Source organism: Sinohyriopsis cumingii, chromosome 2 (assembly GCF_028554795.1).
Source record: "Sinohyriopsis cumingii isolate HCF-2022 chromosome 2, ASM2855479v2, whole genome shotgun sequence".
In the NCBI taxonomy this organism is placed as follows: Eukaryota; Metazoa; Mollusca; class Bivalvia; order Unionida; family Unionidae; genus Sinohyriopsis; species Sinohyriopsis cumingii.
The window spans coordinates 38,356,232-38,382,158 of NC_142962.1; the positions used below are offsets into that span (position 1 = coordinate 38,356,232).

The 25,927-nt window shown below is 34.1% G+C and overlaps 1 protein-coding gene across 1 annotated transcript in view; it reads left to right on the plus strand.

Annotated features, from left to right (window-relative positions):
• The window catches only part of LOC149804675 (RNA-binding protein 34-like), a 56,545-nt gene extending 32,637 nt beyond the window's left edge, over positions 1-23,908 (plus strand). Inside the window, exons 8-12 of the mRNA XM_089942927.1 lie at positions 9,489-9,549; positions 11,224-11,266; positions 16,661-16,779; positions 18,224-18,340; positions 22,027-23,908. Coding sequence (XP_089799053.1) covers positions 9,489-9,549; positions 11,224-11,266; positions 16,661-16,779; positions 18,224-18,340; positions 22,027-22,245 — 559 coding nt within the window. The 3' untranslated portion in view covers positions 22,246-23,908. The remainder of the gene's footprint in view (positions 1-9,488; positions 9,550-11,223; positions 11,267-16,660; positions 16,780-18,223; positions 18,341-22,026) is intronic.
• Positions 23,909-25,927: the final 2,019 nt, after the last annotated feature.

Sequence of the window (25,927 nt, forward strand, 5' to 3'; positions counted from 1 at the left end):
GATTTTATTAACAATACCTGGCGCAATATGACGACCTCCACCGTACGGATCATTATTGTACCTAAGAAAACCTGCTGGTGGGGCTATTTTTCCCCGTGCTTCAAATACTGTGGGAGAATATTCATTGATAATATCATTTCAGTTTTCTTTAGTTTTTCACTGTCAAATCTGGGTAATATAAATTTTGGTAAATCTGCCTCAGTTATTTTACAATGAGTAGTAGATAATTGTTTCAGGGTTGTTTGATTATCCACGCTATACGGTCCGATGATTACCATTCCAATAATAACTAAATTGACTTACTCAAGATCTGATGCAACCTGGTTTAGATGTTATCTTTTCAATGATTTGCTTTTTTAGATCGTTGTTTGGATAATCATCAATGTAACTCTGGAATAACCGTTATAAAGTCACGGATACAGTTTGATGTTCAATTTTCATTTTATCAGAATATGGTCTGAAACCATTTTCATAAACATATAGAATACAGGTTTCATGATCAATATCGAATAATGAGGCTAATGGTACAGGAAGTTTTATACCATCACATATAATATGATCAAGGATATATTCCTCTCCCTTATTTTCTTTAAATTGATGCCGTAAATTATCCTTTTGATATTTTGGAAGTTTTATAAATATTTTTTTATCCATGATAAAGTCACTCCATTGAGGTTCTGGTGGACCTTGATAAACAGGTGGTATCTCTGGCTATCCTAACACACTTTGGATTGACGATATATATCAATGGCATAATCTAGTGAATTTGTATTTGTCACTGCTGATAATGTTGGTTCATGAACAGAGATAGTAATTTTGGATTCTTTTCCTCTGATAGATTTAATTCTGATAGATTTAATTCTGCGCTGAAAGTCGTCATTGATTTGTTCGATCTGATAACTACCCGTAGGTGTACTCACAACATTCCAGTCTAGGGTTCCATCTGGTTTATTTTTATGTTCAAATACCAGTGAATTATTTGCTTGCAACCCACTGAATGAATTTGATCTAATATTTGGCCAGCTATGATCTACTCATAATTGTGCTAGTGCTATTTCTTTCGCTGGAATTGCAGTTGGAAAATTAATGCTAAATTAAGGATTGGTTGAGCCTGCTGATATCATCGTGGTTTGTGACGGGAGTTATATTAGTGATGATCTGTTGTAGTAATTCTTGCAATGATGACAGTATTGTTAAATCCTGATTCTAAATCCTGATTTTCTAAATCTAACATAGATTCTGACACAGTCATTGCCTCATTGTAAATCTTATTCATTTCTGTAAACACAGGATCTGATATTATTCCATTGCTATGGCCTGATGATATCAAGGAAGATAATTTAGAGTATGCTATCGTCGCTGTATGCAATTTCAGATTTGTACATGTAGATATTTTTTGTGTGATGATATTAAGAACACCAGCAATTGTTATTGCAGCTGAAACACAAATTGTTACAACTGCTGGTGATGTCATTGTTATTGTTGATAACAATACACTGGTTCCAGCGATAACAGCAGACAGCTGAATACACAGTTATGTCAACGAAAACTATACGTCTGATATTTGTTTACTTTTACTGTATACTCATCAGTGGTATCTTTAGTTTGCCACTCACATACTTGATTGTATCTGTAATGTTGAACGTCGATTGGGGAGTTTATTATATAGTAGGTGGTATTTTAGCGACTAATTCAAGACACCAAAAATACAACAAACCTAAAAAATATTCTTCTGGTTCCAGCATGAATGTTTCCTCATCGTTTTGCTCCAACATCACTAACATAGATCCAGAGGATCCCGTTAGTGGATAACGCCGTGAAATTGTGGTAGATATCATAAATGTCATAGTACCAAGTACTGAGAACCGATAACCTCAGTGCAATGTTTGATGGATTTTTTAAGTGGTGTCCATAATATTGATCCAGATGTTACCGTATATACTGCACTGTTGGTAATTATTTTATGTCAGAGTTTAATGTCGATGACTGGTGGACTACCAAAAAAAATCATTAATGGCTCTATTTATGTTTCTACGAAAATTTTAAAATGTTTGTATATGATTAGAATATTCAGATCTAAATGTGGTCTTTCCATCATTAATTGTTCATCATCGGAATGTTGCAGTCATCGACATATTTCTTCATTAAAGCGTCATCACTTGTTTCTGGTTCTTCAAGACCAATAATTTTATTATTAGTCTTATTGAGAGAACCAGTAATTGTATCACCTGCGGTTTATAAACGATCTTTGATCTCAGTTCTGATCGTGTTGTTGTTGCTGTCTGCATATCTTTTTGTTACCACATCATCATGTGATTTTGGTTCTCTCACATTAATAATTGTATTTTTACTCATATTGAGATTGCCATACATAATATCTTCTGACACGTCCAGCAATTTCTCCCATGATGGATAAAACTGATTCCTCCGAGTTTTTAATTTTACCATTTTTTTTAGCAAACACCACTAAGTTTTCTTCGGTTGCATCTGGAACTCACAGAATAATATCTGTCAGTGGAATATTATGTCTTTAATTGTCCTTGTTTATCTTGAAAAACAACGACTTTATTTTTGTCCACATTTGCAAGACTCAAAAGATTAGTGAGTTCATCCATGACCATGTCAAGGGTTGCATATTTAGACAAATTGCCTTGCTGAGTTTTGCTTTGAGTAAGACTCAGAGAAGCTCTTCCATAAATATCTACCATTATACTGTAAGATCTGTTTAAAACGACAGTGGATGGCTATACTGTCTACTTGTATACTCATGCATGTCTTATTGAGGTGGTATTGTTGATGATGACAGCATCTAGTACAACGAGTACGTCACAGCCACATACTGGTGGATCAGTTATTGTCTGTGTTGGCAATGTTGAATACCAGACTGGAATATTGTTCACTCTGCTGACATATTTTAAAAATTCTTTTGGTGGTGCCACCCCATACAAATCTAAATAAACAATTCCACATGGATCAATCGCGTATGTAACCCAATGAGTAACTGGACCAGAACTTCCATTGAGATTAATGATACCGGTTACAACACTGTTTGGTTGTTTTGGTAATTGGCTATGCATTAAAACACCTCCAAAGTTTTTGATGTTTAATTTTTTAGCAGCATCAAGTAAATCAAAATTTAACATAGGAAGGAGACGATTTGCATCTAATGAAGTGTCCTGGAAAATCTCAGACCTTTTCTGTACCAATAAGGAGTTCCTGGTAGTCTTAGACCCTTTCCCTTTATTTTTAGAAGTCTTTATTCCTTTTCCTGTTGCTTTCTTTAATGCCATTCAAGCGGCAGTTCCAACAGCACCAAGTGCAGCTGCTTTTGCAACAGCTGGGGCTGCAGAGGCTATTAACACTGGTATAGCTGCAACAAGTGGAAATATACCATCCATCTTGACTGCATCTTTAATGGCACCTGCAGAAAGATTAAGTCTAACACCAGTTTTTAATTCTTTAGCTTTATTGAAGTGCCCAAGTTGACGTTCTGACAATGATAGTTTATTTTGACCACCTTCGATTTGTTCTATTTTAAGTGATATTTTTATTCCATGATTCTTTGCTGATTTCGATTGAGGTTTTTTAATCTGACCAGGAGTCAGACTGACACTAAAATGATGATATGACATAATATCATGAGCAATTTAATTACATGTTTTCTACTGGGGCATCAATAACTCTCATTCATCCACCAAAACCTTCATGTAGCATTGTTTTGTCTGAGAGTGTGACAGCAACTGCTCTGTACTCAGCAATAGCTCCTCTTGTCACGAGCTCGAAAGTGTATATCAGCAACAGATTGTCTAAATAAATCCAGGTGTTCCAGCGAAAAGTAATAAATTGGATACAGTGTTGTAAAATCTGGTTGTGATATTTGTAGACCGGAATCAGCATTTTGATTACGTCCCACGAATGTCATCAAACAATGATATACATGTGCAAGATGATTATTCTCAAAATTTAATAACACTTCTTCAGATGGCTTTTGATGTCCATTTATTTTAAGTTTGTCAAATTTCATTGGACTGTGTTCTTGAGAGTTTAGTCATTTAGTATCTTGGAAAGCAATAAATATATGTCTTGGTGCAGAAACACCTTGTTGTGATCCTATTTGCCATGTGAATAAACCACTAACTACACTTTGAGTACTGTCTGTGATCATAATCAACCATGACAATGTTGATTTACCACCCTGACTCATAAAAGAAAGTAACCGTTGTTCTTTTTCGATCGATGGAGTCATTACTGGCATCCACAATGAAAGTTTAAATAATACAGTGTCACCTTCACGCCAGATAGCATCATTATCATTACCCTTTCTTACAAGTACATTTGTATGCTTGCCTCTGAAAATGACTTTTCTGACATTTCTGCAAAATCCAAAGATATGTGACAATGGAATTATGCACGACAATCTTGTATGTTCACCCATTAATGTTAATTAATGTGTTTTGAACCCTAAGTTGAAATTTGGGTTGGCTCCATGAACCATCGGCCACACATCGGTGTCAGCGTTGTTGGCATTGTTTATTGGTCATCTTATATTATACGGTCTGCCATCAGGTTGGTCAAAATTATCCTTGGCAAACATCATTGACGGACCAGCTGATCTTGTATAATCATGTGAATATCTTGCTAGACCCAATATCATTGTGGCAACATCAACATTGTCTTGAACTGATTCAATCTCTTTTCCATCACTCATGTATATAGCACTTCTGAATAATGCCATGATGCCATTATTAACAAAACCAACTCTGATATTAGCTCCGTATGGTGTTTTACCGATGACGTCTGTTACAAGTTGTCCTTCTACTTCATTAAATGCTTCAGCGAGTAAGAAATATCTGCTTGTATCCAGAAATTGCAGCTCAAATCAACCATGCTGATTTGGCTGTCGTGCTTCATAAGAATAATACTGATAATCACGCACAGATTCAGCTTTGAGAACTGGTGTGTCCATGTCAAATGCTGGATCAGATACACATTTAAACATTTTATTATATTTATTATCATCTAAAACGATCACTTCCTGCTATCGGACTTGTATTTATATTTTTTTCTTTTTCTGATAGTGGTACACCAGCCAACTCTGCTAGATTTTGATTTGCAGCCTGATTTATTATTTTACCAACATTTGCAAGCATAACTTCAGTACTGGGCAATTTTACTGACTGGATTTCATCATATTAATCATGCTAGTCTATCCTTGATTGCTGAGAATGCTTTACTAGCAACATCACCATGAGCACCAATACCTTTATCACGAAAGTCAATAGTTTTCATTGATAATTGTTTTGCAATCGGTATTGCTTTTGGGACTATTCTTCTAAATAGATCCTGAACAACATCACCGAGTCCATCACCGTAGATCGCTTTTTAGGTTAGTAATCACGAATTCATCACCTTGACCATGATCGGTCTGTGTTAAGCATTATGTATATTCATCTTATTTTAGTCATTGTATCTAATTGTATACCCTCAATCACTGATAATCATCAAGAATTTCATCAATAAGAGACCGTTAAACATTAATGTCCATGATACCACCTGTAGGTAATCATTGACAAATATCATCTGCTTCATTCATGATTTCTGGGGAATTATTACCAGCTTGTTTTCCACCAATGAGGATTTCTAATCTATGTCGGCAAGGACATTGCTAGGACATGGAGTAATAAGACCAATTCCTCAAATAACAAGACCACTTCCAGTTGTTTCTTTTGCTTCTTTCTTCCTTGGTGAACATAATTCATCTAATTTCTTCAAATTCCAAATCTTCTTCTTCTCTTTCTTTTCTTGCTCGTTCAACCTCTTTAAATTTCAACTTCATTTCTTTTCATTTCCTTTCTGCCTTTGCTGTTTCAAGCTGCTGCTTCATTTCTTTGTATCTTTGTCCCCTTTCCTGCATTGCTTTTCTAATATGCTTATCTACTGCCTGGTTAAAAATATTTAACTGATTAACATATCTTTCAGATCTGATCTGCAGAGTATTAGTAGCAATGCGATATACATCCTTAATCCAATCAGCAGCTTTTAGAGTTTTAACATATTCTGGTTTTACATACTTAATCTCTATCATGATATCCAAATGCGGCAATAATAATTGTTTGGTCTGGGTCATAGATAGCGGCAATACCTTTGGGCATATATTTATCTGTAATGTTAATTCTGACTCTTGGCAGAGGTTGTGGTTGAACTTTAGGTTGTGGTTGAGGAGGTTGCTGATGTGGTGGTTGAGCTGCTTGAAGACAACCGACAATATCAACAGGTAATGTCTCAAGAGCTTTTTGAGCCACCTCAGTTTTGCTATAAAACATTTTTGTTGTTGGTTCGACAATTGGTTTAAATTACTGTTGTGTATTCTCTGCAAATTCCACCTGAGACTCCTGATGCACTTGTAGTTGCTGCTTGACAGCATCATGAACAGGGATATATTTCTTAATTGCCTCTAGTGACTCTTGAGCTAATCTAGCTGTGTGAGATTCCATTATTGATATAATAATGATTTAATTACACACAAATGAGTGTCCTGGTGGGTAAACAAACATACATACAAATTTGAAAATACAAGCGACAAAGGTAAAGGAACAAAAATGAGCTAACCCAATTAGAAAAATTTTCGGTCAGTTAGATTCTTCGGTTTGATGTTATTGACCTTGTATTTTCATTTTTTTTTATTATGTAGCTTTACTTTTCAAAGAATTGCTCCAAAATTGGTCTGTTCACCTTCCCTGCTGCTAATACTTTGATTGCATGGTGCAAGCAATATGGTAAAGGAGCATGGTAAAATTACCTGTAGCCAGTAATTTAATTGCACAGTGCAAGGAATATGATACAAGGAGCATGGTAAAATTACCTGTAACCAATATTGTGATTGCACAGTGGAAGGAATCTGATACAAGGAGTATGGTACAATTATCCATTTTGAGTACTATGATTGCACAGTACAAGTAATATGATACAAGGAGCTTGGAAAATTACCTGTATCCTATACTTTCATGCATAGTAATATTATCAGTAACCAATACTTTGATTGCCTAGTGTAAGAATACAATAAAATGAGCATGGTAAAATTTTCTGTAGCCCATAATTTGATTGCAAAGTCTAAAGAATATTTTACTAGAAGCTGGTACAATTATCTTTAGCCAATTCTTTGATTGCACAGTATAAAGAATACAATAAAATAAACATGGTACAATTGACTTTAGCCATACTTTGATTGCACAGTATAAAGAATACAATAAAATAAAGATGGTAAATTTATCTGTAGCCATACTTTGATTACACAGTATAAAGAATACAATAAAATAAAGATGGTAAATTTATCTGTAGCCATATTTTGATTGCACAGTATAAAGAATGCAATAAAATAAAGATGGTAAATTTATCTGTAGCCATACTTTGCACGGTATAAAGAATGTAATAAAATAAAGAAGGTAAATTTATCTGTAGCCATACTTTGATCACACAGTATAAAGAATGTAGTAAAATAAACATGGTAAATTTATCTGTAGCCGTACTTTGATCACACAGTATAAAGAATGTAATAAAATAAACATGGTAAATTTATCTGTAGCCAAACTTTGCACAGTATAAAGAATACAGTTAAAAAGTCAGTTTCGTACTTCTTGCAAGAAAATAAATTAATCATGATATTAGACACTAATACAGGATAATGAATTTATTTCAATGTTGTCTTTCACCTTCATTAAGGAAGAGAATTATCTTCATTTTTGTATGATTGCGTGTATGTAAAAATCCATTTTTTTTAATTTAGTCAAGTGCTATTCAAATGTAGATTTGAAGAAAAAAAATAAAACATCCATACCAGGTGTTTAATGTTATGTATATTTAATCTGCATTATTTGTTACATTTTTATTCATTATATGCTATGGGTTATGTAAAATTGTATTTTGTAGCTGACCTTGTCCAGATTCAAAATTCATTGTTTACCTGACCGGAATCATTGACTTTTTCTTTATTCTGTAAACAACTGATACATAGTGTATACTACTTTGTGAATGTAGATTAAATATTAGGATCATTATCTTGATCTGAGTCAAGGACATTAAGTTGCCATGTTCTTTATTATCATTTTAGTAACAGACCATGTCTAATTATAGCTCAGATTGTTCTAGAAATGAACTTTTGTCTTACATCCTGGCTCATATTTTAGGTTTATTTTATATAATCTTGTTTATCAAGAAATTATTCATTCCTGTGATAAAATTTATATTGTTGTATTCAGATTTTGATATGGTTGAAATTATTTATTATTCTCTGGAAGTACAAAGTGCTCTCAAATACTCTTGTAAAGAGACATTAACTTGCAATTATAGAGAATTCAGACAAGGAAACCTTGGATTATATTACTGTGATTCAACAAAAGACTGCACTCATTACAATTTAGTACATTAGTACATCAGACACTACATGTTATAACAGGCACATCAGCACCTTCAGCATTGGAAATTTGGAATACCACAGAAGTGTATTTAGAACTTTATTCATTAGGACTTGTGTTATTAATTCTAGGATTATTTGTGAATTAATTTGCAATTGCCTAAGTTCTTTTAAAATTTTCACTTTGTATTCTATTAAAATAAATTATTTGTTGAAGTTTACAATTCTTGTTGCTTCTCACTCTTTTCTATTATTTTTTAAGACCATAGAGTCATGATAATAAGAAACAGTCTGCCTGATAATTGAATAAAAAAACAAAACCAAAGTTTCAGATGGATACAAACATTGTGTCCCAGTTTCATGCAATTTTGCATCTTAAGCATTAAAACAAAAGCTTCTGACACATTAGAATTGAATAGGATATTACGCCATTTGCCTGAAATAATAATAATAATAATAATAATAATAATAATAATAATAATAATAAAAATAATTTTATTCAATGTATTTGTTCAAGAACAAATTTTGAAAGGTGACCGTTTGTTCAACCTGTCAGTTTGTCTTTTCCATGTGTGACTTATTGACAGGTTTGACTGCTGAAAATGAGAACGAATTTAAAATAATACTGGCTCAATCATAACAACTTCAAGGTGGAGTCAGAGACCAGTTAATATTGCTTGAAAGTTGCACAAATTTCCTTAAAAGGTGAGTGAGTTTCTAAAATGGAATAACAGTATGAACCATGTTCTGGATTTGATATTTGGAAATAAATAAGGACCTTTGTATTTTAGGACAGGTCTCACAATGAGATCCTGAGCATGTTGTCTTAGTATTGGCTCCATCAAGCTGAGTATTGTGTCTATGCTTGGTATCAATATCTTTTAATATTCTCTCGTAACTATGAGAACTAGACATTTTGAAAGACAATAATTTACTATAGTAGCCTCATATCAGTTCCATCAAATTCATTATTTTAGTATCTTCTTGATACATGTTATCAAAGTATTGCAGTATTCTATGGCAACAATAATTTTGAGAACTAGACATTTTGAAAGATAATAACTTTTTTTTTTTTCAGCAATGGAATGCAAGTTGAAGATTTACATATTCATGTTGATTTAGCTTCACAGTCGACAGAGGTAAGTCTGTAGTCATTGTATGTACTAATCAATAAAACAAACAACATAGACCCTAATATGCTGGTGCATTATGCATTGACAGATAAGGGTCTGTATTGTTTCAACTAAGATCTGGACATATGAATAAGTATATACATTATTCTTGTGTTTCCTAATATTTCTATGAGCATACTGTGAGTATCTTGTACAAAAAGGGTTTACTAACACAACAGCTATTGAAGAGGAGTCTTCATTAATAGTAGTTGATTAAAAATGACAAAAATGGTGTTGGGCATTGTTACTTTACATAGAGTTACTTATACAGGGATAGACAGAAGTTCTAATTTCAGAAGAGAAACATTACTATTGGCTTATTTTCATTCATGACTTAATAGTATCATAAAAACAATTATAGAAGAGTATATTAGATTTAGTCTTACAGAAGAGATACTTTGCTGGAGTAAATGAATGCAACTTTTATTTTGTGTCTGGATTACGCCCACTTGACTGTTGTTTTATGTCTGGATTATGCCCACTTAGCTGTTAGTTTGTGTTTGGATTATGCCCACTTTGTGTCTGGATTATGCCCACTTATTTTGTGTCTGGATTATGCCCACTTGACTATTAGTTTGTGTCTGGTAAATGCTCGCTTAACTGTTAGTTTGTGTCTGGATTATGCATACTTGACTGTTAGTTTATGTCTGGATTATGCATGCTTGACTGTTTGTGTGTGGATTATGCACACTTGATTGTTAGTTTGTGTCTGGATTATGCACATTTAACTTATTCTGCATTGGCCATGTTAAATGTGTGATTGCATTTGTTAATGCATGTATATGAACATAGTTGTGTATGTGTGTCACTGATCATATTTTAATGGAAGAGAATAGAAAGTACAGATTGAAGCACAAATATTCTAACCAACCATAATTCTATTGTGACACTGTCAATCATATAAAATCCTTTTGATTCTTTTTTGTATCTCTTTTGTCATTATTGGCAGGACTGACATTGTTGGAAGTCTCACTTCCCAACAAACTTTAACATTGTGCTCTGACTCTAACAAGACCTCACAGCTTTTGATCATGGAAATGTAGACATGCCCACCTTAATGACCTATGTAACCTTTGACCCCAGGGTCTGTCCTTTTTGGGATGGGTATGATAGAAATATATACATTGAGGAAAGAATTTAATCAGAACTTTAACCGTTTCAAGTAACTTGATTTTGAATGCAATTATTTGGATGAAGTTTTAACACAAGGTAACTAGCAACAAAATGTGACCTACAATCCAACAATACCAGGATTTCCACAAGTTTTGTCAAGGTGGGATACGATGAAGTGGAGTGCTGCAGTTATGTTTTAATGACACAGGGAACATTGTTTGAGAACTGTAACAGTTTTCTGTAGATATTCACGCAACTTTACCGCAGTTGATTTTTCTTTGTGTTGACCTTTTGTATCAAGGAGTGCTTAATATGTGACAATGTGCATACACAGTTGATACATGTTTCAGGAAAAATCCAGTCCTATTAACAGGTAGATCTTACAAGGAAATTATAAATACAAGTCCTGTTTGCCTGTTACTTTGACAAAAATGTGTCATATCATGATGAACATATAGAGAAATTAATTATTATTCATTTAGGTGCATTTATGGTCTCAATTTTTTCTTCATTTTTTTTTTTTTGCAGAAGGACAAGAACAGATCAATTTTTGTAGGCAATGTTCCATTTGGTAAGGCTCAAATAATTAGTATCATATCATTGTTGATGGATAAATAGTATCAGATCAGTGTTGACAGGTAAATCATATCAGTGGTGATAGGTAATTAGTATCATATCAATGTTGACAGGTAATCTTGTATATAAACACCCAAATTTGTCTGTCTTTCTTTCTTTCTGTGTCCCAGCTGCCAAACAAGAGGTCACAAGTTTGAAGCTTTTGGCAGCATCCCAATTTTTAAAAATACTTTTTTGTAATTTTTTGTTCAAACTCACTTATTTCAATTTTTTAAAATACTTTTTTTTACTTCCTGTCCTTGGATTGGCAAGTAACCTAGTTAGTATCATATTGATGTTGACAGGTAAATAGTATCATATCAGTGTTTACAGATAATTTAGTATCATATTGATGTTGACAGGTAATTAGTATGATATTGATATTGGCAGGTAATTAGTATCAATCAGTGTTGACAGGTGAATAGTATCGTATCAGTGTTGACAGGTAAATCATATCAGTGTTGATCGGGGCCCTGAGTGGCGAAGTGGTCTAAAGCACTCTCCATTACAGATCATTGCCATCTCACCTCTGTCTGCGTGGGTTCGAGTCTAGGATTCAGCCAATGTGGGTATGTGAGAAAGCTTGACAGTAGCTTCTTGTGGGTCGGTGGTTCTTCTTGGGGTTTTCCCGGGTTCTTCCTCCACCATTTATACAAGCTGCCATGCATAGCCTATCGTGTGCTGAAAAATGGCGTTAAACCCCACAACAACAACAATCAATGCTGATCAGTAATTAGTATTATATTGATGTTGACAGGTAAATAGTATCATATCAATGTTTACAGATCAATACTATCATATCCATTTTGACAAGTAAATAGTATCATATTGATGTTGACAGGTAAATAGTATCATATCAGTGTAGACAGGTAAATAATATCAAATTTGATAGGTAATTAGTATCATATTGATGTTGATGGGTGATTAGTATTGAATTGATGTTGACAGGTAAATAGTTTCATATCGATGTTACTAGGTAAATAGTATCATATCAGTGTTGACAGGTAAAGTATCATATCAATGTAGACAGGTAAATCATCTCAGATTTAATAGGTAATCAGAATCCTGAATGATGCCCTGTCCCTTGCTGCATGGTCTCACTCATATGGTGTAAGAAATAGCCTTGCCTCTTCTAAAACATAAATCTTTTAGTTACAGATACTGTTTGATATTGTTTGACTACATATATACCCAAAGTAGAAGTGATGGGTGGTTACATATGTCAGTGTTTGTTAATCATAGAGGAAGGTTGGTGCCAAGTATTGTGTCTTTGGACTTGATGCAAGATGATACAACAAAGGGATCATTCCCCTCCCATCTTGTGGAGCGATCACCAAGTCTGAGATGCATCTTTGTTGCCCATGTGGTATTAACAAAGAGCACATTAAGTCTGTTGATGCAGGGATTTGGGTCAGGAGACAGTTACTGTTGTGATAATCAGCTTGTAGAGGTCCAATCTCCGTAAGAGATATATCTGACAAAAGCTGTGCCCACAAGGATGGAACCTGTGGATGAAGTATAATATATACATGAGCTGCATCATAAAGATGATATCAGCAACCAGGCTCATGTAGTAGAGCTAATGAGCTTCATGGGTTGTCGGTCCAGCTTTACACACAGTGGCAGGGTCCATGACCATGATTAAAAGAGCCAACAGATGGCTTCATGGGTCATCGGTCCCACCTTTACACACATGGCAGGGTCCATGACCATGATTAAAACAGCCAACAGATGGCTTCATGGGTTGTCGGTCCCAGCTTTACACACAGTGGCAGGGTCCATGACCATGATTAAAAGAGCTAACAGATGGCTTCATGGGTCATCGGTCCCAGCTTTACACACAGTAGTATTGAGATCACTCTCAAGAAAAATTACCAAAGAATTTGGACAACGCCATAACACTTGAGAATTGGTATGAGTGGTAACATATGATTGCCCCTGTTCTGTTGGTCTCAAAAGCCATTGAGCTAAATGAAATCTAATTGGATACTGTAAATCCCTTTGCATTCACAGGTATCAAATTTCATAGTTTGGAAAAAAATATTCCTGGATACTTAATTTCATGGATTTGTCATTTAGAGAGGGAAAGATAAAATATTGTGCAGTGATGTAAAACATAATGATATTCACTTTCAAGCAGCTTAGAGTGAAAAAAGCCTAATCAATCTTACTGGCATAATTGGTTGTTTAGGTAAGCTGTTCTTTACTAACACTAATATAGATGCATTGGCCCCAATTAAAAAAGATGCAAACCCAATTAAAAAAGATGCAAACAACCTCATTTTCCATTGCCGTAATTTAAGATTACAATTAGGTTTTTCAGTGTTCTTAAAGACTGCCATCAAAACACAAAGCTCTCAGCAATTAGGGATTGGGTCTTAAAACAAAGCTAATGATATCAAACTAAGCTTTTCAAAACAAAAGTTATATCTTTGTCATATCAAAAAAGTTATGTCAAAATTAAGTTTCACTTTTTTATCTATCTTAATGTGGCTGACACACAGGTCAAAGAGTAGGATACTTGAGTTAAATTCTTCAACTATTGCAAACTAGCCCGAGTCAAAGGAGTCTTGTTTAATGAAATAAGAATGTTTTCCAAGCACATTGCAGGAGAGGCTTGCCTGATTCAAAGGAGTCCTTTGTTTAATGGAATCTGAATGTTTTCCAGGCACATTGCAGGAGATGCTTGCCTGATTCAAAGGAGTCCTTTGTTTTATGGAATCTGAATGTTTTCCAAGCACATTGCAGGAGATGCTTGCCTGATTCAAAGGAGTCCTTTGTTTCATGGAATCTGAATGTTTTCAAGCACACTGCAAGTCCTTTGTTTCATGGAATCTGAATGTTTTCCAAGCTCATTGCATGAGATGCTTGCCTGATTCAGAGGAGTCATTTGTTTCATGGAATCTGAATGTTTTTCAAGCACATTGCAGAGAGTGGCTTGCCTGATTCAGAGGAGTCCTTTGTTTAATGGAATGTGAATGTTTTTCAAGCACATTGCAGGAGAGGCTTGCCTGATTTAAAGGAGTCTTGTTTACTTGAATCTGAATGTTTTTCAAGCACATTGCAGGAGAGGCTTCTGTAACATTTAGAGGAATGGATAAGTTGCAACCCTCAGATTTATGTCACCCACCCCCCAGTGATTGCTTAATTAAGTAGTTGGAGGGTTAGTAGATATGTTGTTGTTGTTGTTCTTGGGTTTAACGCCATTTTTCAGCACAAGATAGGCTATACATGGCGGCCAGTATAACTGGTGGAGGAAGAACCCTGGAAAATCCAGGGAAGAACCACCGACCCACGAGAAGCTACTGGCAGGCTTTCCCACGTACCCACACTAGCCGAGCCTTGGACTCGAACCCACGCAGACAGAGGTGAGATGGCAGTGATCCAGAACGGTGAGCGCTTTAGACCACTCGGCCACTCGGGGCCCCAGTAGATATGTTCTCTTAAATAATATTCAGTCTTCCTGAAATCATGTAATGTAAAGCCATTTGAGGCAAAGTGGATTATCTCCATATTTGACAGTGTCACTTCAGATGGATGTGATTAAAATGAACTTGCAAGTGATCTGATGATTGTTATTCAGCAAATAGTTATACCTGTGAAATGTATTTAATAATAACAAAGTGCTCACATGATCTGTTTGCTCAGTGGAATAGCAACTAGTTATACCTGTGAAATGTATTTAGTAATAACAAAGTGCTTACATGATCTGTTTACTCATTGGAATAGCAAATAGTACTTGTAATCAACAGAATAAAAAGTGCAGTGAAAACGTCTCTTTATTCATGAAACAGCATTTTGAGTTAGACATGATAATTACTTTCATATTAATAAAGGTACAAACTGTGATTAGAATTTCATTTTCTCCATCTTAATGCTGTCACATTTCTCATGTCTCAAATTTCATCAAATTATAGGTTTTAGTGAATATTAATTATCATTAATGAGTATTATAATATGTGCTTTTGAAAGCAACGAAAACACAAATCATAAGTTACTTTGCCTGTACTTCTTTAGTATCACAGACACATCATCATTATACAGCTTTGACACAGTATGTGTGCCAATCTTTTTTCTTCTTCTAGTAATCTGTGTGTAAACCAGTAATCAGTGCAGATGGTTTAATCTTATTTTGGTACATTGTTCACGTTTGGGTGTTTTCCATTAATTTTCTGCAACATTCATCATTTTTTTTCCTTCTGATTGTCATAAACACTGTTTATAATTCATACAGATCTACCAGAAATAAGAGAATCCAATCACACAGGTTCCAGTTTTGCATTCATGTTTATGAAGATGTGGCTTTTTATCATGATTAATTTCCTTTGTTCCTCATCTTTCATAAATGCATCATTATATTAAGAAAGCAGCCTATTGATTTGGGGTTTAAATAGTCATTGTCATTGTGACTGTATAATAATGTCAGTTCTAGACCACGTACTTTATCAAAGTTTGTTGATGGTTTGCACTTAGGATTTGGAAGAGGCTTAATGATTTTGAGGTTGAAAAGTCAAGATAAAGAACATTGTGGCTCAAAGGGGAAAAAGGGTTTTGTAGAAACACTGTTGTCGTAGAGTAAGTTCCTTATCCAAAATTGGTGGATAGGTTTCCCTTACTGTAATACAGATTCTGAGGTCTAAAGATCAGAGGCTATGGTCAGGGAAATTCAGTAATTGACCATGCCTTACTAGTGGCATAATAGAGGACTTCTGAACTTGGGGTGGGTGTATTTGTGCCATTCATACCACTCATATTCTATCACTTATGAAAGATTTTACTGAAAAAATATTTGTGCTTTTATTTAAAGTTTGTTCCAGCTTCTGAAAATGAAGTCAGTCACTAGATTTTTTTATGACTCTTTCACCGTATTCTGATGGAAACACATTTGTAACCTTATGAACTAACTCTGAAAGATCACATCCCTGACATGATACAAGTAATTGAAATAATTAATTATTTGTGTCATGCCTGTGACAGCATGATGAGACAAAGATATCATTTTCACCTTGGCATCAAGGTTAGGATTTAATGTTAAATGTTTTGTATATACAGCAACTGCATCATTGCATCACTTAAGGTGAGATACTGTTTCACAAAACCTTCGTTCCATAAAGAATGAAAAATGCAAATAATTACACCAAAACAAATTCATATAAGATATTCCATGATATATCCCAATAATGTATAATGTCATATGGCCTAAACAATCCTAAAATGAGAAGCATATTGAGCAAAGACCACCTCAGATTTATCTTGTGCTTGAGATTAATCATATTTAAATGATGATGAAATTGTTGAACCTTAATTTGTATTGTCATGGGTCAATTATTTGTATTTATTTCTTTTGCAGATATAGAAGAGGAAGCAATAAGGAATCATTTCCATGACTGTGGCATGATAGAGAACATACGAGTCATCAGAGATAGAAAGACTGGAGTTGGAAAAGGTTTCTGTTACGTTTTATTTCAGGTAAGTTGTAAAAGACAGCTTCACTCTACAGTACTACAGATTGTATTTATTTTAAACATTGATCTGTCCTTTTTTACTTTTTTGATCTAGTTTCTAGTGAGAATTGCTAATATGATACTCCAGCTTGAGTATATTTAGGAAATGTTGATTACTCTTGATCTATGAAAGGTCACAGTGACCCAGTTTTGATTAATGATGCACCTTCATCCCAAGATGCACCAGTATAACTTAATGGAAATGAAAGGAACTAGAAATGTGTTAGTGATGTTCCACTCCAGTCTGACATGAACAAAATGCAAAGGATGGACAGATGGACTATCATGGTGAGGCATCATAGCGTTGAATTTGAGGCCAGATATAATTTGGTAGCAGTTTTGAATACATTTCTGAAATTATTCCACTTTTGTTGCACAGAACAAAAATCCTTAAAAACGGGAGATATTTAACATCTTTATGCTAAAATGCACCCACACTGCAAGTTTGGTCACAACAAGCAAAGATTTGGACACATTTATTAAGTAATATCAAAAAAACTGAAGGAGGTAGGTCACAGAAACCTGGTTTGGTGTGCAGCATCTTCATTCTTAGATGCAACCATACTGTAAGTTTTATCATAGTTTAGTAGGTATAAAAGTTATGGCCCTTGACAGGGAGGACTCCTAATATGCAAACATGGATGAATACTGTAGACTGCTTGCATAGTCTAGTGGAGGTATGATAAAAGCTATTCTCTTCTTTCCAGAAAGTTGGCATGATAAGTTGGATCTGGAATGGTATTTACATTAACTTTGACAGCAAGTTGTTATTATAATAATGCACTGTTAAACACCAATAAAACCCATTTGATTGACTGGGCTTGTTACTTCTGTACATCTGAAGACTTTATTTCTCATCTGATTTCGTAAAACTTGGTAAAAATAACAGGTCTGTATCATCAAGATCTTGGAGGAGTTTGGTTTTGAGCAAGAAACTGTGCATAATAATTAGGCCTTTATCTTTGGAAAAACTTTTGTGGGACTATAGAAAAATATATAGAAATTGACAACATGATATAAAGTAAAGGAGATAATTCAAATAGGTTTGTGTTCTTACAGTAGTGTGATAACCTGCTTTAGTGAAGTGGACAACTGTTAAGTTATACAAGACAGGTGAGATTACAGACATACTTGTGACTCTTGTTTTAGATGGACTTAATTATACCAGTTTGCTTGTCAGAAGTTTGTTTTTACTATTAAATGCTGACAGATAAGTTCTAAACTTTCATCTAGAACAGTAACAGTTCTGACAACAACAAAACATTATTTCAGATCTTTCATTTCATCATATATATTCAGAATCATCTTGCAAAAACTATGTACCATTTCTACATTGTCTTTTGATCATTTTTATCATATCATATAGATTATGATATAATGGTATTATATATTACTGTTTATCTTTACAGTCCAAAGACTCAGTAAGCTTAGCGCTTAAACTGAATAACTCACAGCTGCAGAAGAGACAACTTCGAGTCATGAGGTGTACAAACAACTCTTCCCAGTTAGGAAAAGATGTCAAGAAAATATCCTTTCTAATAATTATTCTGTTATCAGAAGCTATAATGTGACTGTTGGTTTGGATATGCATGCATTAAGTGATATCTAAATCTTAAAAAAATGGAATTATGAATAGAAAAATACCAGAATCAAACATGTATCTCAATATCTCATCATCTGTAATGGGGAAAATATAAATTTGAATGTATGCACAAAGGTTTATCAGTGAATAATGACTTTCAGATAAAACACACTAACCTTCACCAAAATTTCAGTAAATTGTCATACCCAGTGTTGGTATTTTAAGTAGCTCTTGCAGAGTCAAAAAACTGCTAATTTTGGTGGTAAAAACCCACCTGGACCAGAATGTAAATTATGTTTCCCCTTGCCTGCCCATCTGACTAGTATGGTCATTAAACCAATTTTGTAGAATGTAAAATCTGATTATTTTTCATATTTGTATTTTATATTGCTGGTGTCATCACAATCAAAGCAGCATATTCTATTTGCACATGCACATCTGTTTTGGGGGGAAAGAGCATGGCAGTTTTCCTTGCAATGAAAACTCCTGTTGCTCTTTGCAAATTTCCTGAAATTTTTTTTATATAGCGATTTAAGATATCTGCTAGATCACACCACTTTCTTTAGTTTGTGTCATTCTTTGCAGATTGCCATAGGTATGGGTTTAATCTTTAAACCTTACCTTTCTTTATTAGTCACACACAGGCTGGGTATATTCCAATGACCAGTTGGCTGCACAGTAGGCATTTTGAAACTTTTATTATTGAGGTTTGACTTCATGAAGGAGAGAACTAAACCTTGTGGATCAGGTGGCAGTTGCCCACACAACAGCTAGGCCTTGTTTAGACCAACATAACCTTGTCACATGCATTGATTTAAGTCTTTTGATTGATCTGCCTGGGAGGTTTTATTCTTGGTAAGGAAATGGCTTATGTTTTCAATTACTTTTCATCTTAGGCTTCATAGTAATCACATGTTGCTAGTTATTACTCCTTGTTTGTAATGCCACTTTGTGCAGGTGGTTTTATGCATCACATGAGAACTCATACCATAATGTCCTCCAAACAGTAACTAAAGTGGAGTCGCCCATGCATTTCCTTCTCTGACTTATTCTTCTTATATTAATGGATATTGTATTTGATGGAGAGAGGAAATTTTTATAGCAAATTATGTTTCTCCAAGAATACTTAGTCACATTATGATTAATCCCATCCATACCTTGTACAAACTACCAGCATCTGGAACAATGCATCACTCAACCTTACAATGAAGAACATCTGGTATTATGTGTAGCACCTTGCAGTGACAAGTGAAAGTGATTGTGCTAGTTATGCAAGTATCTTGTAAGAGTTATTTCCCAGATACTAATTACATTGCACTGTCCTCCTTATTTAATCCATACATAGTCTCAGTGAACACATTTTATTCTGTAGAATTTCACCATATATTTTTTTATGCAGCTGAATTCATTCATTGTCATCACTTTGGAAAGGAAAATGTGAATTGAACTCCAACCCATACTGAAATGTATCACCACTCTAAACTGAAATGACTGATCTGATCTACAGAATTAAAGTAATTTCTTATGACTTTATGCCAATTTTATATTTTAAATTTTAATTTTGACATTCACTGACAGATTGAAAAATCTGGTTATAATTGAATTTCCCTATTTGTCAAGTCGCTTTTGAGAAAAGGATTTTCTGTGATTCCTTTCATGCAGTTTCACTTGTGTCCTCAGATAACTGTACTCTGTATAGGTAACTTGCCACACAGGAATTAACTTCATGTAACAGTTTAATCTGTATGTCCTGGCAACTTCTCTACTTGAAATGTCCAGCTTTTGCCTAACTGACCTTTGCATTTACCACTGACCTAAAGGCTCTTAAGCCAACTTGGGACACATTTACATCTAACACTGCTTCAATTTTTTGGCAGATCTCATTGCTTTGTAAACCTTGGTTAGTAACTGAAATATTACCAGCGTCCATCTCTGAGGCTCAGTTGGCTTAGTGGTCTAAAGCACTTCTCTTTACCAATCACTGCGATCTTACCTCTGTCTGCATGAGTTAAAGTCTTGGGCTCGGCCAATGAGAGTATGAGAGAAAAGATGCCAATAGCTTCCTGTGTGGTGGTGGTCCCTATTTTGGTTTTCCTGGATTCTTCCTCCACCATTATATATTGTATATATAATGTATATTTTCTCAATAATTACATCATTATTGCTTTCCTGCTAACTTGGAAAGGTAGATAATTTTCATTTATGGATTATCTACAAATATAATAACAGTTATCTATAGATAATTATATTAATATATACATGTTGAATAGAATAAAATAAAATGTGAACTGTTACGAATATTAAATGGCAGTAAAGCACAAAGTGAACAAGCAATTTATGCACAAAAACTGTTGAATTCTAATAGCGTATAATGAATATGACAAAAAATCTTGCAATATGATGTATATATCCGTGTTTATAAGCCAATTAAATTTTATAAAACCGTTCCCTTAAATTTGTTGATGCTTTTCGTATTGAAGCATATACTGTATATAGTCATTGTAAAATTCAAATGTTGTTATGAATACTCTTAGATTGCAGCCTATGGTAACTTCTCTTAGTAAACCATATTTTCCACAGAATAAAATCTTTCCAATTTCCCTTTGGTATTAAAATTTTGTATTTAGACATTATTGTTATTGAATTAGTTTCTGTGGTCCTAAAGAAAAAGATGAATCCATGTCCCAACATTTGGTAGTATTTTCACACATTAATATATACTTGCACCTAAGTTCCGTCCAACTGCAGATGACAGACCATGATCTGCTGTCACATAATACGTTGGCAGATCAGAGTCTGTAGTGTTTACTGATTAGCCCTTAAAAACTACATAGATGTAGATTAGCTGTAGCATAATGCAGTGGCAGATCATGGTCTATGCAGTTTGCAGTTAGACTTGATTTATAGGCAGATATATATGGTATGTGTTATTTGTGTATAAAAAGTTTATATCTCTAGGATAAATTGATTGCTGCTGTCTGGAGTGGAAAGAGAGGGAGAACAATATTAAATGAATATAACTAATACCACTCATGCACCATATGAAAATAATCTTTGTTTAAGATATGGTATACACATCTTTTCTCTTTCAGTGCCCTGTTTTTCATTTTAGACAAAATTATTTCTCCTTATATGTAGCTGGGTTTCAAAATCGTGGTCAGGAAAGGGGAAGCAAACTTTTTTTAATGTGGCCCTATGTGATTATTTACTTTTTCTTCAGTTAGGTTTTTCTAAGCAAAAGATTTCATAAATCTGATAATATTGAGGCATTATTTAAATTTTAGATGGTTGATACCCAAGAAAGTTGCTGGGAACATTCTTTTAAATTCATGAATGAAAAAAATATGTCATTGGAACTCTTTCTGGCACACATATATTTAGTATGTGTAATTATTTGCCACAATGAGTATTGTTTTGAAAATAAACAAAACTGTATAAATTGACAATAATCATCATTGTTATCATAACAATAACAACAGTACTAGATAATATCTTAAGCTACATTCCTTGGTAAGGTGAATGTAATAAGTAATTGTATATTATCCTTTCAGAAACATGTATTATCTATGCTGGTTAACACATTGGACTTGAAAAACAATGATATAAATTTGTTTCCTTGACCATGCCTACATAGACTCAGTGAAATCCAAAGGAAAGAATGAAAGAACTGCAAAGCAAGGAGAGAATAGAGAAAAAAGAAAGAGAGGAGACTGGCCAAAAGTAAAAACATTTACACCATCTAATATGAAAAGAAGTCCATTTCAAGAATTGAAAGCCAAATCTTCAAAATTCAAGAAAAGAAATAAAGATAAGAAGAAGAGACAGAAAAAAATTAGTAAATTTCCGTAGTTTGATACCAAAACATCAACTTATACTCCAATTGGAAAATATGGACTTTGATGCTGATTCAGGAGTTAATACAAAGGAAAATGTGAAATAAAAGAAGAAAACATCAACAACCAAATAAATTTTCCATGCATGTACTTGGATGTGTGTGTGTTTATCTTGTTTTGTTTCAGTTATAAACACCAGTTTATTTAGACACAAAGGGAATATATTTGGCATCTGTAATGTATATTCACGTTATTAAAATACCTTAGTCTTGTAGCTCATAAGGCTTGAACTGACTCTGTGTACTGTTACAAAAAATGGATGATTTCACTTGACAGGATGCATTTAAAATTGTTTTGCTCTATTATAATTGTCATAGTGACGGGAAGAGATCAGGAAAAGTATCCTACTTGTAGTAGTTCAGAACGAATAAATATTACTACAAGTCTCAAGTTCTAACTACTTTACTGCACATCGTACACATTACAAATATTTGGTTCAAGTGCCAAGTAAATTATGGCACGTCTGAGCCGGATTTTGTCTAATCACATTGTGTGTGTGTGTGTGTGTGTGTGTGTGTTATTTTGATCCTTTTTTATTAATTTTTTAAGCATATTCCTGCAGTTAACCCCATATATCATCTTCAGTGTTAACTCTGTGGATGGCAAAATATATGGAGTTTGTAATAGGAATTGGTGTATAAAGTTTTGCATATTTACTATCTTAGTCTTAAATTTGAAAACTTTCCTGTAGTAAATAATTGACAGAATGATTAGTTTTGATAAAAATATGCAAATATCTCCATGCTGAAACTAAGTATTTTATTCTGTCATCTAGACTATGATCCATATTATTAGTCATGTGATCATTGAACATAGTGTCTGCAAGGGCTGATTGGAGAACACAATGAGATCTGATTATCTGCATTTCTTTATTTCCCTTAAGCAATAAATATTTTTAAAGATTATTGACTGTATTGCCTATCTAAAGAAGTCTACATTTATCCAATTTTTGGTTTGCTTCAGTGCATATATTTATGGTACATAACATCCTTGTGTATGCAAGGGCTGATGGAGAAAACAATGAGAGCTGATTATCTGCATTTCTTTATTTCCCTTAAGCGGTAAAGATTTTTACAGATTATTGACTGTATTGCCTATCTAAAGAAGTCTACACTTATCAAATTTTTGGTTTGCTTCAGTGCATGTATTTATGGTACAGAACATCCTGAGAAATATGTGATTCTCAGGAATGATGTAGTACACTGGGCAGATATGCCATGGCCATAAGGTTATTATGTGAGCTTAAGGTAAAGTATGTTCTCTGGGACATCCATCAGTGTTTGTTACCATGCTGGAGACCTATTTTTATCTGATTTTGAACAAACTTGGAATCTAGGTTTATATCGTCATAGTATGCTATAGTCTGAATATACCTCCCCATTTGCTTGTATCCCCCTATGAATTTAAAAAACAAAAAGCATACTTTAGTATCATCAATTTTCGTGGTTTTCATTGCTGCCTAGAACCATGAATTTAAACCCCAACTCCCATGACCCATGTAGGATTATTACCCCCCCCCCCCATTTTCTTAGTGTTTCATTCCTAGAGATTAACACAGCTACTAGTATTTGATAAATCAAGGTCAATACTGTAATCTGGTGATTAAATGTTAGCTTTTACATGTGTTTTATTTTTTATTTTAACCTTTTGAAACAAGAATTATAAATCATTTTATATTGTTTCAATGCACATGTTCGATAAGGTATCTGATAGACGAAATTTTACACTCACTGCCTTAAATCGATATGTGAGGTAAAATAAGGATAAAGAGAAAATAGAGAAAAAATCATAAGGTATTCAAACAAAAGTAATACTGAAAATGAAAGAAAAAAATAATTCAGAATAACAGTATATGAAAATTAAATTTAATACTTATTCAAATCGATCCTTCATTAGAGTACAGGAGCCCTGAGTGGCCGAGTGGTCTAAAGCGCTCTTCGTTACGGATCACTGCCATCTCACCTCTGTCTGCGGCGGTTCGAGTCTAGGATTCAGCCAATGTGGGTATGTGAGAAAGCTTGCCAGTAGCTTCTCGTGGGTCGGTGGTTCTTTCCGGCATTTTCCCGGGTTCTTCCTCCACCATTAATGCTGGCCACCATGTATAGCCTATCGCGTGCTGAAAAATGGCGTTAAACCCCACAACAACAACAACAACATCATTAGAGTACAAATGTTGTTGAAACTTTTAAGTCCTTCTGAAAGCACATTTCATTTTATCCATGCATTTTTAATCCAAAAGAACAACAATCAAGTAAAATACTAAACTATTTTTTGAAACACTATTATTAATGAAACAATATGTTATCTACACTAATTACAGCAGAGTATTAAAGCTCACACTTCACATTTTTTGGACAAAGCCACTGTATCAACATCGTGTCAGTCAAGTCTCATGGTACTCACAAATGCTTTTCAGGTAAATAATCCCCAAATTGCTGAATTAAACAAGTCCAGCTTTCTCAAAACCACTGATAACTAGGTCCAATCTTTCACTCATTGTCACGTGAGCTGCAATTATCCATTCAGCGTAGGGGGTCTAAGTTGAATTTTACCACTCTTAAGCCAGTGTGTTAACACCATGATCGTCAAAAAGTACTTATGGTGCAACTTGATGGACAGTGATTTAAGTAAGAGATCATTCATATGTAATTTATTAACCGATTGGTCTAGTGTTGTTGGTTGTGTCGGCTTCCTTTGATGTTGAGCACTCAAACAAAAACATGGCAAAAGTGATTAATCTTGACAGGTGTTTTATTTGTGCTCATAGAGATGGAAGTATTGTTTTAGTGTTGTTGGCTGCGTCTGCTTCAACTGATGTTATTCATTTGGTCAAAAACATGGTGTAAGTATTGAACTTGCCTGGTCTTTAATTTGTACTCATACAGGTGGTAGTATTGTTTTAAACATTAAAGTGACCGATGTTTGCATTGGCATAGTTTTATTCTTTTTTATTCTTTGTTTTGGGTATTTGTAGAGGTTAAACCATGAAATTAAATACCTACTAATATGCAAGTTTTGACAGGCAAAACCACGAATTTAAGTACCCATGAAAATGCCTTTTTTATATATACAAAACTACAAAAATTGAGCCCAATGAAAATAAATGACACTACAGTAAATGAGATTTAAAAAAACACACAGAAATTCATTCACTGATTTATAATTTCAAACCTGATTATGACCAAGGGGGCCCTAACACTTCTGGGCGTGTTTCATACCAGACAGAACTTTTCAGTGTAAATGACGACCCTGCTGGTCTGTCATTTCAGTTCCTGGACAAGTCCATTTTCAGCAAAGGAATGAATTCATGACCAAATATGTATGCATGTACATAGAAGGCCAATACAATGTTGTCTGCTTCCGATATTTACGATGTCAAATCAAGCAAAGGAAAAGAATGACAAACAATTTGCCTTTGACTTGGATTTAACAAGCAGTGTAATTTTTATGTACATGTTTGCAAAGGGATATAACCCTCAACTCTCAACCTTATGGTAATTTGCAGAATGATCTGGCAGTTACTGAATAGGATCAACATCATTCTGCATACAAGCCAACCCCTGGTGAGGAAAAAGTGTAACCCAACAGGACAAAAAGAGTAATCCAAGCAGGAAAAGAGTAATCCACATATAACAATA